Source organism: Montipora foliosa, chromosome 14 (genome assembly GCF_036669935.1).
Source record: "Montipora foliosa isolate CH-2021 chromosome 14, ASM3666993v2, whole genome shotgun sequence".
Lineage (NCBI taxonomy): Eukaryota > Metazoa > Cnidaria > Anthozoa > Scleractinia > Acroporidae > Montipora > Montipora foliosa.
This window is the reverse complement of record NC_090882.1, coordinates 19,759,662-19,773,997: the sequence shown is the minus strand read 5'-3', so window position 1 is coordinate 19,773,997 and position 14,336 is coordinate 19,759,662. Positions and strand designations below refer to the sequence as shown.

Below are 14,336 nucleotides of genomic sequence, written 5' to 3'. Positions count from 1 at the left end.
TAGGCACATTGCACCGTAAAGATTGGATAGCTTCTCGAGTGTCATGTACTCAAGAAAGATTTTGACGTCTCATGTCATCCCTTTGGCCGAATGAATATGTGCTTTGTTTCTCTTGCAGACTTAACGAAAATAGATGCAGGCAGAAAGTGCAATACAAAACTGGCAGCAGCAAATTGCCGCTAGGTATTAAGGGTACTCAAGAACAGGCAAATTTCGGAGCGTGGTGTTATTGAATATTGTTTGTTCAGTCAAGGTGGACAATCACGGAAAAGAAGTGATTTTTTTTTTGTTTAGTGGAATTTGAGTTGTCAATTCTCACCTTTAAACAATCAATGGAAAATGAAAAATACGTCACTTTTCAAAAACTGATTCGTAGCCAGGTGGTTGCATGGTAAAATATGAAAATGTTACACTGGTTAAAAAAATATTATAATAATTGAAAAAAAAATCTTAAAATCCCAACGTTTTGGCTACTAACATAAGCCTTCTTCAGGGGTAATAAAAATATACAACGAAGTGAAAAGTGGGAATCGTCGGGAATCGTCTGTAATATTGCGTACCAGTCCCGGTTGGCGAACCCGACGTCTCTTAGAGGCATGAGAAATTAACACATGCAAAAGTCCGCTCAACCGCGATGATGGCATGTACCTGCCCCAAGAGTACAGGGCCTTAGCGTTATTGGACAAGAACGGATTTTATGATATATTCTGTTTTTTATTAGCATCTACGCGATTTTAAATACACTTGTCACTTTGTTGTATATTGTTATTACCCCTGAAGAAGGCTTATGTTAGGGGTATTTACATGATACCGGTACGAGTTTCATTCTGGTACGAGTTGTCAATTTCATACCGCGTTTACATGGACGACTCATCCCAAGTCCATCGATTACCGGACGCCATCTTGACGAATATTTAGAAATACAACGCATGCGTCAATAGTCCCAGTCCACCACGACTTGACGACTCGTACTGGAATGGGAGTCAATGTAGCGTTTACATGATAACGGTATAACTTTTCATACCGTTATGAGAATTTCGATCCGGTACAACTACCGGGATGAACTCATACCGGTATGAGTTGTACTGGTATGAGATTTTTCACCGGTATCATGTAAACAAATACAGAGCGATAAGTAAGAACCGGGATGAACTCGTACCAGAATGAAACTCGTACCGGTATCATGTAAACACCCCCTTAGTAGCCGAAACGTTGGGATTTTAAGATCTTTTTTCAATTATTATAATATTTTTTCAACCAGTGTAACATTTTCATATTTTACCACGTCACTTTTCGTTTCAAGGACTGCGGAGCGTACTTTGTAACTTGTAGGGAGTTCTGGGGGAATTGTCCGCCAGAAAATCTTGAAATCTTGAAGCTCGGAAATGCTACTTTTAGCATTCTCGACGAGATATCTAAAAAGTAAAGGTGGATCAACCGTAAAATGGCAGATGTTTTACTTCTCATTTTTATTTTTTGCTTGGAATGGCCCCCCCCCCCTCCCCTCCCCTCCCTGCCTCCCTCCCTGCAGGGTCATTTCCCTAGGAATCTCATTTATACAAACGAATAACAAACGCCAACCTGGGTACGTGTTCATAACAACAAAACTGTCTGTTACGAAATTTGAACGTTCTGCAACGAAAACAACTGACCGTGAGGAAAATGTTTGTTGTCGAAAACAAAAGCAGCCGGTGGGACGAGAACTCGAATCATGTTACACACATCCGCGGAAAAAATAGTGATGGGCTTCATTCCATTTCAGGTTTATCAGGTACCTCTATGCACTTGCCCTCATTGTTCAAATCACCATGCATTCGGGCCTTTTCGCTGTCAATTATGGATCTCGTGAAAGAGGCATATCAGTCTGACATTTAATTTTATTGACTGTAACTGGTCAAGTAATATGCAGCTGTTTTAACCAGTTAATTAAAACTCTCAATGGAAAAAAACAGCTTTTCTTCTTTGAAGTCGCTTCTCTCAATACATCGACTTATTCGTATTCAAATCCGTTCGCGCGTCTAAGCTTTTAGATGGTCCATCAATGCTTTCAACTTTGATAAGATTGAATGACGGAATCGAGACGGAAGGAGTGGTTTACTACTGGAAAGCCATGGTTTTCCCCTATTTCTCCATGTTTTATAGTTTTGATAACAGGGAACTAGGTAAATGTAAGCTAATGTAAGCTAACTTCTGAGATGAAACAGCGAAAGGTTTTTCACACTTTCAGAATTTTATAAAAAGCGTTTCTCACAACGCGCAAATCACTAACCTGAAAAACCCGTAATTATATTTACTTCCACCTTAGAACAGTATGGATTTGGCGAAAGTTTAACGCCAACACTCCATGAGAGTAACATCAGAATTAAAAACAAGCCTCTCATTTCAGCCCTTTGTTTTACTTATACATGTATAACTGTGACTCCACCCATTCAATTGCCGTTATCGGAGTTGTCAGCGGTTTTGCCACATAATCGAGGCTAAGGGGTCATTTTGTATCGAATTGACCCTTAAGCCTCTTTTGCATTTAGTTAAACAAAAAAAAAATTGCCTGCAGGCTCAACTCCAATAAGCTCTATTGTGTTGAGTCTTTTGCAAAATGTGCACTATGTGACGGGATCGGAATTACAGTGGATGGAATGAGTACATTTTAGTCGTGTCACATTGGCTTACATTTGGATGTAATCGTTACTTCCTTATCACTTACACATATGGTAGTTTTGTAACTGCTTCGTTCTTTTTTTTTTTCTTTTCGCATTGTCATGGTCCGCGACTTTGTCGTCGGTCCATTCACGGAAACGAAAAACTCAAAAACTTGGCCGTTATCCAGTTTTATTATATGGCTTGTGTTTTTAGCCGATATAACGCGCGCTGTGATTGGCTAATTGTGACTGAATTGTTGGGCATTATTCTCCCGTAATGCCCACGGGCCGACTACGGGCTTGCAATAACAAAGCAAAAGGTACTGAATTAAAAAGACGTATAATAAACCACTTACTAACCGCGCTATAATTGTAGCTCGAGCCGTACTGGGGAATATTGGCCCTCTGTCGTTTTTGTACGGACCTCGCTGCGTTTGGTCCGTACTGCCACGACCTCGGGCCAATATTCCCCAGTACGGCCCTCGCGCTCGGTTAGTAAGAAGTTAATCTGACCTCGCGCTTTGAACACGAGATGAACTATTGTATTACATCTTTTTTTTTTTTTCTGATTTGTTACTTTAGATACGGTTGAAAGGGCTGGGCCTATTATTAAGATCCTCCAGTGACCGATAGCACAGAAAATTAAAGCACTCAAATGTTGATTGACTTGGTGTCTCCGTGTAAAAATCCTCACAATTAAACAAGCACCACTTGTCTTGTATGTGGCAAAGGCTGACTTCAGAAAATCAATAAGCAACAATAGAGATGACGAAGGAAGGGTTCCTGCCTCTCGAGAGAGTTGACAACGGATGTGAAACTAGACATGGCATGAACAGGGTAGCGTTGCGTTACTTCCTGTTTTAAACTCGCAGTTAAAACAAAGCAAGATGATTGATTTATTTAACTCAGCTCACTTCCACATGATATATAGGTTACATTTACATGGGCAACAAAACAGGGTTCAGCTAAGGTGTAACAACAAAATAGGGAGCGAGTTGAGATCATCCAAATAGCAAAGGCTAATCTAGTGGATGACCCTTACAATAAAATGAAATTACAGACAGAATTAAAAATACATATATTTTTATAAAAAGGTATTTCTTCATGCGCTAAGGTAGATAATTAATTAGAATAACAAATAAGCGTAGAGTTCTTAAGGGTTTTGCGAAATATTCTAAGAGAATTTGAATTAGTTATGCTTGTAGGCAAGGAATTCCAAAGGCGCGGACCAGTAAATTTTAGGGAAGGTAAACCATATTGAGTGGTATTAAATGAGGCTGCATAAAGATCTGTATTACTGACATGACTGCCTTGTTGAATAGGAATAAACAGAAGACGTAAAATTGAAATATTTACTGAAAGAGGGGAGTAACAGGCGGATTTCCTAGCTCAAGACGTCGATATGATTATTATCTTAACCAAGATTGGAAAAAGAAAGCTTTTTAATGTTTCCACAACTCGTTCCCGGTCCCCTTGTCGGTAAGTTGTCTTGCGACCAAAGTTCGAGACGATTCAAAGCCGGGAGTCGGTCAGACGATTGATTACGTCAATCAGATACTGCACAATTCCATGATCTTGCTGATTGCACTTGCGTATGAGGGAGCTGTTTTAATCACGAAGGTATCTTTTTAGCAGCTTTTCCAATTGAAGAGGCTTGCAAACTGCAAGAAACCCATGTTTGTTGTTGTTGTTCCTGATTGTATTTTGTAAACAGTAAGTTACCCTGTCTTGTTTATGGGAGATCTTCCTTTAGATATAGCCGTGCTGAGCTTCTCCAGATTAAATGTTTCTAATAACAATCGTACTGGAAGATTTTATTCAGGTGTGATGCTTTCGTGATTTCTTTTCAAAGCTTTTAGAATGTTTAAGGGTGTTTGCATACCTCCCATTGTGGAGCACTTTTGTGGAGGTGTGCAACTATGTAATCAAGTCCTTGGTCCTTGACAAATGTTGTCTACTCACAAATTGTATTGATTCGTTTGTAATAGCTCCAATACCTCTGAACTTTGAAATGTAACTCGTCTCTAGCCTTCTTGGCAGACGACTGGAGTTGCATTTTCAAAGTTTTCCAATTAAAACACCCTTTCACCATTTGGACTGCAAACTTCAAGCTAAATCTATTGACAGACAGTTATCGTTATTGTTTATAGCCTAGTTCATACGATACTGCTCTTCACTTTGGGTTTTGTGGCCAAACCCTTAAGGGTGACCACAAATGAAAGATATCGAGAACCTTTCCTTTATGTGAAGATGCTGTTTACTGACGATGCTATAAAAGTGATTTAAAATTTTCATCCTGTTTGAAATTCTGGAGTATGGCCATTCAAATGTAAGTTGCCAGCAATGATTTTGCGTAGTTCTTAAGATGCTGTCCAAGGAGTCTTTTGACTTAGTTACTTGACTAAATATCTAAGATGTGATAGTCAATCAGCGGAAGCCGTGTTCATCAGGCTGAGTTTTTCCTGTGCATCTTGGTTACCTCTCTCTGCAAATGGCCGTTTGAAATATTCGGAGACGTGTTTTAAGGCCATTGCGTAGAGATTAAGTGAAACTTTAACAGGGAAATAAGTTCAACATTCTAGACTTATTTATCTGACCATTTAAGAGACAGCTATTTGAAGTGTCAAAGCTTATAACAGTCATATCAATAATGCTGCATTCCCGTTCCTTCTGTAAACTAAAGTATGGCAACTCAAAAGAGATGGTTTACCAGTAGTAAGTCGAAATGAAAGTTCCAAGGGGAAGAAAACTGGGCTATAATAATACCTCACTCTAGTCTAGTCTTGTCTTGTTCCTTTTATTGTTTTGTTTTGTGAAATTGCCTTGTCACCAACGACTGGACAAGAGTCAAAGATGGATTGCTGAGGGGTAGAGAAATTATGATTCATCTCGATAAACTGGTAGTAAGACAACATAACTCGTCCTTGATCCAAACGATAATTAAGTTTCGTTTCTCAAGGCAACCAATTTCCTGCTCTTTAAAAGAGTACCTCCGAATAGAGCAAATAGATCAGTTGTTGCATTTTTGTAAAAGTAACGTAATCCATTTTAAAAGCTGACACTCCGACAGTTAACTTAACCCGTGTTTAGTCTAAACTGTTTCCATTCTTTGGCTTTCACACTGATTAACCGATAACATTCAGTCCGGTTTTGTACCCTTTTCGTGTCAGAAAACGTACTATCAAAACAAAGGCTAAAGCAAATGGATTTGAATGAGAACAAACATGATATGTTAATTGCGAATTAATGAGAAGGGAGGGATTTCATTTGTAAGTGTCAGTGAAGGAAATAAACAATAGTTGAACTACTACTCTCCCTGAACACTGGTATTCAGTTCAGTATACAACTTACTGGTCATTGCTTTGCAAAAAATGTAGTCAAAACATCTTTGTTACAATAAAATTAATGATTCACAATATCAACTGAAGCACTAAACGTTCTTCAATCTTGGTCGAAAATCATCAAACAAAAGCAAACAATATCTTAATTCCCTAAACCAGTTGGGGAAATTTTGCGGGTGGATCAGCTCTTTGTTCTTGTCGAATGTCAAAACTGGCTTAGACTTACTTTAGCAAGTGGAGTTATACAAAATCTTTAATAATTATAAGGGAAAAATAGGAAAACTTAGTTTGCGTGCGTATGCAAAGCAAGTCTCAAAATCGTCAATGTGGCTAAATTGCCCTCAGTTGTCATTTTCGATTTTATAATAACACAGCAAAAACAAATGAAGCTTTGACTTTCTATCTGGGTATGGAAACTGCTTAAATTTTACTGCAGAGACCCTATTTGCCCGTTTTTGTCTAAAATTACATTCTTCTATCATAAATTCGGCCACCCGAGCAAAACCACTGTTCAAGTGTATTCACAAGCCAGGGCATTGAGTACGGAAAGGTTAAGGTTAGAACTGCTTCCGAGCATTAGTTTCCTTTCGCGATTTGTAGTATGATTTAGAGAAGTTTAAACCTTTAAAACGTTTTTCCTAATCGAGGTGATGGCACGAAACTCTTTGAAGGAACTCAAAGGCACGAGTAAGCTGGGAAGCAATTGAATAAAAATGACTCTGGTGAATTCATTTCTATAGAAAAAAATCTCGCTTCTGGTCTTATAACTTTCAAATGAAATTTTGAAGTACTTAGGTGTGAGCTTTCAAGTAAAGTTTACTAAGCTGTAATTTGGCGTGCTTTTGCAGGGTGGCGATACCTTCGTTGTTGATTGAGCGAAGGAAATCCTGTTTGTTGTTTTGCAAAATGAAGGGTCGGGTTTTTTTGTACTCGGAGCACGACCGGTGATCGTATTCTCGTAATGTTCATGGTCTTAAACTATTTTTTACCTTGTGCACTGATTTTCAGTAGGAAACAGCAAGTCGGAAATCAATCGTGGAATCCCGAACCAATCTTCGAGCTCTTTTTCTGCTCGGCCCACATCTCATGCATGATTCTTAAGTCTTGTAACACTGGATGCTTTTAGAATACTTCAGTGAACCTTGGGTACTGATTTTAGAAATTGCTTTAAGCTAATCTTCAAGGCGCAAAGAAGGCCTAGGCAATTTAAGAAAGGGAAAATGCTACAGAAGATGAATAGCGTGTAACCGTCTAAGCAAGAAACAAGCTGATATAATCGGACCACGAACTCTGAGAGCTAAACTGACCTCTGAAAATCTTCCATTCTCCTTTCCCCACCATGGAGGCAAGCTATAAAGTCTCTCTTTGCCAGTGGCTTGAGTCAGCCAAACATCACTTTTCTGAGTTAGCTACCTTCGAAGTGATAGCTTGAAAGAGCTAAAAGTTGCAAAAGTTTTAGTGTTACTACGTGCAACGTTTTTCAAATCATGGTGAACTCAAAGGATTCCCAATGTTCTAAATGAGGCAGCCATTCTCTGCCTTTGGTAACATTTTGTTCGTTCGACGGAAATCTGTGCATTTGAACTGCAGTTCTATCTGTTAGGTGGATTTCAGTTTTACGTTCGCAGTGAAGCCCAAAGTTAATCCAATATGCTACTTGCACATTTATTTGATCTCCTTCCTTGAGCTTAGGGCTTCTGTAGGCAAGCGTCTTTTTACCGAAAACCAAAGCTTGTAGCTATTGAATTAACCATTGCATGGACATCTTTGAGTGTGGTAATGGGATATACCCTTGTAGTGTCTTCGATCCTAATTTTGTTTCTTTAATGCAGTTTTAATTGCATTTCTTAAATCTTCGCTTAAAACCGAGTAATTTTTTATTGGATTCACAAGCAAATGACACTTCCATACAACATCTACCCGTTCCCCTATTCGGTAGAAAGAATTTCGATTCTTCAAGATAAGAGATTCTGACTACCATGGGTAAATTTATCTTTCGTCCTTTCCCAGTCAAAGCCAAGCTTTAAGCAAAGGAAAAACCTTTATTTCCATGTTTAAAAAACTAAAAGAAAGCAAGAATGTTATAAGCTCCAAAAGTCTTTCATTCCAATTTTATGAGACGTTCGACCTATGCATGCAAGTAGTTCTTCAGAGTTGATTAATTCCTCTCACTGCTCAAAGCGGGTGGCTTCGTTGATTCAACAAAGCAAAGAAAAAAAAATTAAACACCGCCAAACAGCAAAAGTTTGAAAGCCAGCGACGTTCATTACGGTTCCATATACACAGACTGGAAAATTAAAACCCCATTACATGACACTGACACTGAGGATTGGCTTTTACTGTGATGGGGTTAATCTTTGGTTGACCAACAAAATCTCCCTCAAATTCGAAACAGCTGGTCGGTTTTGCCTGTGATAATCACATTTCCAAGGCTTAAGCTAAATGAAATAAAACGTACGCATTCACTTGTAGGCATTCTTTATTGCTAACGCCTTGTAAGACATGTTGCATTGGGGTATACATAAGTGTATGATTGTTCACAGGAAAGCTAAGTTTGCTTAAATTATTCCTTTCACTCTGATGAGCGTCTTCGCTGAAAATAAAGAAAAATTTAAAATACTCTTCCTTAAGGTGTTAAAATGTGAACAGGTTTGAAGCTTAGTGGCTTCATCTTAGTGGTAACATGTCAGGAATTCATCTACGCACTCGAATTGAAGGTCAGGTCTTGTAACGAAATGCTGAGTAGGACGGTCGGTTGACTTTTGGTCTTAAATTGTTCTTTGTTTTTCTCTGTTTTTTTGTTGAATCTGGCCATCCGAGGAAGAATGGATTATGCCTGGAGGCTTTCTTATATTCTCTTAGAAGCTAGTACGTTCTAAGAAAACTAGAACTGAAGAAACCTGGAGTGAACAGTCATAATTATAAGCTATTTTGTTTGTGCTCGGTGATGGCGCTGTGTTTGCGTGTGCATTTTTTTCGGCGGGTACCGGTGTGAAAATATTTTAAAGTGTTTTCTGCGCCTTTGTGCTCTTTAGAAAGACTAAAAAGGGAAACGAAGAGTGTTTTTTTAGACGTTAAGACCCGCATGAGATCCCATAAACTGTGATTAAGTAAGGATTTTAAGAATTGTGAGAAGTTTCTTCCCTGTAATAAATGTGCTCGCACTTTATTTGTTGTTTTTTTTACACAGGGAAACGAAAATGTCTCGTGCAATTTCTCGGGAGGACTGAACAACTTCTGTCTTAAATGTTATGGCAAGTTATTGTTGCAAGCGCTGTTTTAGTAGTCAATAGCACAAAAGTAACGAGATTATATTTAAGCTCCCATTCCAAGAGTCGGTGGGGGCACATAATGCGATTCTAACATTGTAAGACTGCAGATAAAAACCTTTAATGTTACCACTTTAACAGGAGTTGTTGATGTTGAGCAGTACTTTCCTGTGAAATTTTTAATTTTTACTTTTTGGTGTTCAATGACCAGTACTTTCCTCGTTTTCCAATTTTGCTGTTACAAGGGGTAAAACAACTTCATGGAAAAGATACCTGGAACAGTGTATAAAAAAACAAGGTTGTTGAACCCTGTCACACGGCTTGCAACAGCAGTAGTATTTAATTATTGAGAAAAGCAGGTTGTCGTTATGAAAAAAATCGGGTAAAAAGCATTTTCTAAGGGTAGACTCTGTTTACATTTCTTTCATTTAGCCAACCTTCTACGAAGGCAAATGTAAGCTAGTTTTTAAAGTACGACAATCACCTTTACCTAGTGATCACATTATCATTGAATGAAGACATGAAAAATGAAATTAAATTACTTGTGTTTCAACTGACAATTTAGTTTGAAATCCGAGTGCAAGAAAAAAGTCAATTGCTCATCTTCTTTGAATTCCCGTCTTTTAATATTGCGATAAGGAAAGTAGCATTTGAAGGAATTAATAAGCTTACGATTTATTTGTTTAAAGTCCTAGATTTTTTTGTACAGTTCTCTTAAATTAAGTTCGGGTTTACATTTACAAGTTCACTATAGTACATCTACATAAACTGCACCTCATATGACGAGAGCAGTCTTCCTCATCGATAGACATTTTTCATCGAAGTCTCTTTCATAGTGCGTGCTGTTTTGTGTGCCAAATGCAGTAACGAACGGAGCACTGAAACCACCTTCATTTGCTCCTTTACGCAATCGCTTGTTCACAGCCCTCTTCTGTTGCCGTCTTCACCATTTACAATAAGAATAAGCCGCCTGCATGCATGAAGAGTTCATGGACGATATAGGAGCCGTGTAAGAGTACGAATTCCCATACGAATTGGAATAGTCATAGGTCGGTGGGTACTGATTCGTGAAGTAATTCCCAACGCCGTTGCTAAAGTCGCTTGAGTAACAAGGCTGACCTTCTCGGATTAACACAGGTACTGGCACAGTTCTAGGATAAAGCGAATGGGAATCCTTAAATTCCCCAGCTTCGGTAGCCTGTTTCTTTTGCTTGTATCGGTGATTTTGGAACCAAATCTTTACTTGTGTTGGCGTGAGGTTGATCATTCGCCCAAGCTGCTCTCTCTCGGGTGCCGATAGGTAGCGTTGATATCTAAATCTTCTTTCCAATTCGTATATTTGTTGCTTCGTAAACAAAACGCGACGTTTTCTTTTCTTGGGAACTTCACCGGAGTCGTCCCTGTTGATTCTTGGTGCTTGTTCTAACACATCAACCCCGGAACACTCGTCGTTCAACTCAGGATGTGGTTGAGAACCTAATCGAAAAAAAGCGGGTAAAGGCGTTTGATGAGGCTCGATAACAGCGATTAGAGATGATTTAGTTTTAAAATACTGGTAAGGCGGAGCAGCAGTCAAGGACTCTTGTTCTTTACAAGTTCTTACTCTACATTTTTGTAAAGTTATCCCGGAAAAATTGGGGATCAGTTATACTGACAGCTTCATTTCACCTTGCATCACGGATACACTGCGACTGATTGGGATCAGAACTGCTGCAAAACAACGTGTTGGAACCTGCTAAATGGATAGGCTTCACTACATTGAAACATGAATTTGCTGAAAAGGGTTTTTTTTCAGTGGTATGTTACGTTGGTGTCAGGCAAAGAGTTGCACTTTAGTTTCTTTCAATGCGTTTATTGTGAGGTGACGCTTTTACTGAAAGATGTCATTTCGTGTTCTGAGTCACGAAATAGATCAACGTATTAAAACATCGGTTTTTTTTTCCCGACTTGGATGACAAGAAAATGCCCGAATTAAGAAAGCATTACGAGCACGCTTTGAACTTAAGACGATGTGCGGAGAACTAAGGAACTAGAAAGATTTTCTGTTACATTCAACACCTACCCGAAGAGTTATCTTGGCATTGGCCGGAAGGTGGCATCGTTGTTAGTGTGCAATTAGATGCTGTTGGTCGATCGGGAGAAAGATTAACACCTTGACAAATATTGTGGAGCCTTGGAGTGGCGTTGGAGCAGGCTTGAAGGCACGATTCCGGGAGACTTAAGATGTTCTTCACGGAAAAAGAAGACATAACGAGTCCCGCGGGCTGAGTGTGCTCTCAAGATGGCTGCTGGCCTGTTGATTGTATACAGATCAAAGGGTAGGTAGGAATGTGTGGGATGGTTAATGAGCAAGGTTGAGACACGTCATGTATGACTTGCCTGAATTGACATAGAACACATGTTATCATTCACTGTTTGAGGAGAATTTATTTAGGGCGATAAAAAGATGTCACCTCTTTGACACGTTCGTTAATTAAAATGATAAGTATTGAAATCTTTCAGACAAAGCAGAAGAGAGTTTATGAGAGTTAAAAATGATTCAATTTTCTTTAGCTGAATTTCTCTTCATTTGCTAACAGCGTATCCCAATTAATTCCTTAATCCCATTTATTGACCTGTCAATCTTCTTAGCGCTTAAGGTTTGTGCCACAATTGAACAACCCCTTTCCCACTTCTCTTCCCTTCATGTCTTTACTACCTCACGCCTCTCAAAACATTGAATTAACTGAGTAAAGGAAGGCGGGAATTTCATTGTCCAGTTGTGGAGCTTCCGAATTGTTTATTAAATACAGTTAACTGGGTCAGCTCTTGAGCAATTAACCGTTTAGAAACTATTTTTTTCTGTTCTTCTGATTCGAAACGATCAACCCGTTTTAAGAGAACAATGTTTGAAAATCGGTGTGCTCTTCAGTGGTGTCGCTGAACCAGGATTTACAATTAAAGAATCAATGATTTTGAATTGCTAATAACTGCATTTCGACAAGCTTGACAACTTTGTTCTCCTATAAAAACCCTTAGAGTTGAAATTGATTGATGGGTGTTGCTTTTGCCAAAATTAAAATTGATTCTTTCGCCTTAATTCGACATTTGAAAACTTTTCAGTGCTTCTGTCACAACCAGGGAAGCCGTAGAGTAATCTCATTTCAGAATCTTCCACTCCAAAGGTCCAAAGGAAAAAAAAACAAATCAAGAAAAATCGACTCTTTATAAAAGGTTTAAGAAAGATTTTCCATGCTTTAATTCTTTTCCATTACTCGATGACAGCTACCTCACACCGAGGAATCTCAACGTGTTTTGATTTGAGTTCGATAGTTTCAAGAAGATATGGTAAATCTTTTAATTCGTCTTCTTTACGATACACTCTCAACAGTGTTGTTGTAATCTCTAAATGTTTCGGTTTTAAGTCATCGGCCCTACCTATGAAATTTAAAAAGGGTTTGACTTTTCAGAATTTCTTGCAATATATATTTCAAGCTCCAGGCGATAGAAGCATTACTATTTAATGAACTTTGGGGTGGGCTTCTGTGTTAAGACCTCTTGTAGGTTTTTTGTGTCTTTTTCCTATGGCCTTTTCATATCCGCTGGTTTCGACTTGTAAGGGCAACGGGTTTTTTTTTTTCACTATCCAGACTGACAGACGTTATAATTAATATTTTTACTTGATGACCATGGATACCCTTGTCATTTTGACAGTGTGTCCGAGAATGTGGCACAACGTATCTCGCTGCAATTCTAAACACAGGAAACGACTGCAGTGACCTCAACAAACATTCATGCTTACAACACTGAAAAGCAAAACTGTTTTGAATACCTGTTGTGGGATTAACATCAACTTTGACAAAGACGTTCATTTGACCTTAAACAGTGCAAGCATGGACCTGGTTTGTTTCACTGATTTTATCACACCCCATAGACTCCACTCTCAACAAGTCTTTTAAACACATAAAACAAGCATACACTTAACCGAATGAAATTGTTTCGTTTTCCTTATTTTCCAAACTGGCTTGTCGAGACTCCATAGCTTACCTAAGAGTTTCACTGTTTTGATAACTTGTTGTTAATCCAAATCTCAGTTTCATCTCTAGAGGTCAGAGGACACCTTTTTGGCGTCATTTACTATCGCATCTGACAAGTGGTCAAAATTGAGATGGCTATGATAATACTGGCGATACAAACATCACGGAAGGTTTAAGCACAGGTTTCAAGTATTTTCTCAACTCAAAACTACAGAGATACCGATTAGTTACACAATCCTCGAGCTCTTGTAAGTTTCCGGGGAAAAAATCGGGGCTAAACGGGTAATTGCAGAAGCAATTATTTCCACTTCGAGCCCCATCAATGCACGCCCCCCTTGTCTTTAGCCTATTCTTGTTTAAATGGTGGGCAGGACTAACTTTTTGACCTGGGCACACTAGAAAAACAACTTGGCGTTTCATCAAGACATATAGCAGGTTTTGTCATCAACGTGTCTTTGAAGCTTACAATCAAAATTTTATGTCATTCGCCTTTTTTTCCAGACCCTTGCACTGCGAATTAGATAAAACGTCTTAAGAGATTAAATGCTTTAGGGGTCAGTTCTTCGGGGAAAAAAATATTTTTTTTAGGAAGAATTGAGAGAGTTTCTTTTGTTGTTGGTTAATGCTTTGTCTGAGAGCACTTCGTGGGGGCCTCCCAACTTTCAGCTTTTTAATTTATTTTTCTAGTTGTCTTTGGAGTTCTTTGTTCATTTGGGTCACACAATGTCTAATTTAATTCAATTCGCGTGTAATTTTCTTTTATTTTTGAAGAAAAGGATCTCGTCAAAACTTTACACTTCTACATTTATTTTTTTCATTTTGTGTTTTAATCCCGCTGCAGTTCGCAATTCAATTGAAACAAATCGGGGCCTCTCTTTTCAGGGGGGGAAAGGCGTTGCATGAACAGTAGTAAACTAGGAACTGTAACGTAAGTAATCGTGAACGAATGTTCAAAGAGGAATTGGCGATATGGCAAGTGGATAGTTCATGCGGTGTCATAGATTTTGGTACTCTTAACGAAGAGTTTAATCTTGAACGATTAGAAGTGTCATCTCATTGCTCCATCAGAAT

At 38.7% G+C, this 14,336-nt stretch overlaps 3 protein-coding genes across 7 annotated transcripts in view; 1 reads left to right on the top strand and 2 right to left on the bottom strand.

The window, feature by feature from the left end:
• LOC137985581 (neural cell adhesion molecule 2-like) overlaps window positions 1-7,491 on the bottom strand; it is a 27,089-nt gene extending 19,598 nt beyond the window's left edge. For 2 of the 5 annotated variants that reach the window (XR_011119314.1, XM_068833208.1), the window contains exon 1: window positions 1-119. This exon is cut by the window's left edge and continues 219 nt beyond it. The gene's annotated coding sequence lies outside the window, so the exon portion shown is untranslated. Of the gene's footprint in view, window positions 120-6,969 lie in introns of those variants that run through there. The other 3 variants (XM_068833207.1, XM_068833209.1, XM_068833206.1) reach the window with 3 other exon arrangements.
• Window positions 7,492-8,441: 950 nt separating this feature from the next.
• On the bottom strand, window positions 8,442-11,498 carry LOC137985583 (homeobox protein Nkx-2.2a-like). Its single transcript, XM_068833211.1, has 2 exons — window positions 11,312-11,498; window positions 8,442-10,725 (listed from the first exon to the last, which is right to left on the bottom strand). Exons 1-2 carry the CDS (start codon window positions 11,496-11,498, stop codon window positions 10,193-10,195), a joined length of 720 nt encoding a protein of 239 aa, XP_068689312.1. The 3' UTR covers window positions 8,442-10,192.
• Window positions 11,459-14,336, top strand: part of LOC137985586 (homeobox protein Nkx-2.8-like) — a 27,446-nt gene continuing 24,568 nt past the window's right edge. Inside the window, exon 1 of the mRNA XM_068833214.1 lies at window positions 11,459-11,567. Coding sequence (XP_068689315.1) covers window positions 11,531-11,567 — 37 coding nt within the window. The 5' untranslated portion in view covers window positions 11,459-11,530. The remainder of the gene's footprint in view (window positions 11,568-14,336) is intronic.

What these genes read in the sequence shown, in the direction of transcription:
- LOC137985583 (XM_068833211.1), bottom strand. Translation starts at nt 11,498, where the DNA reads ATGTCTTCTTTTTCCGTGAAGAACATCTTAAGTCTCCCGGAATCGTGC. An exon ending in ATGCCAAGATAACTCTTCGG is followed by an intron (nt 10,726 to 11,311) that starts GTAGGTGTTGAA and finishes TTTTTCGATTAG; the next exon opens with GTTCTCAACCACATCCTGAG.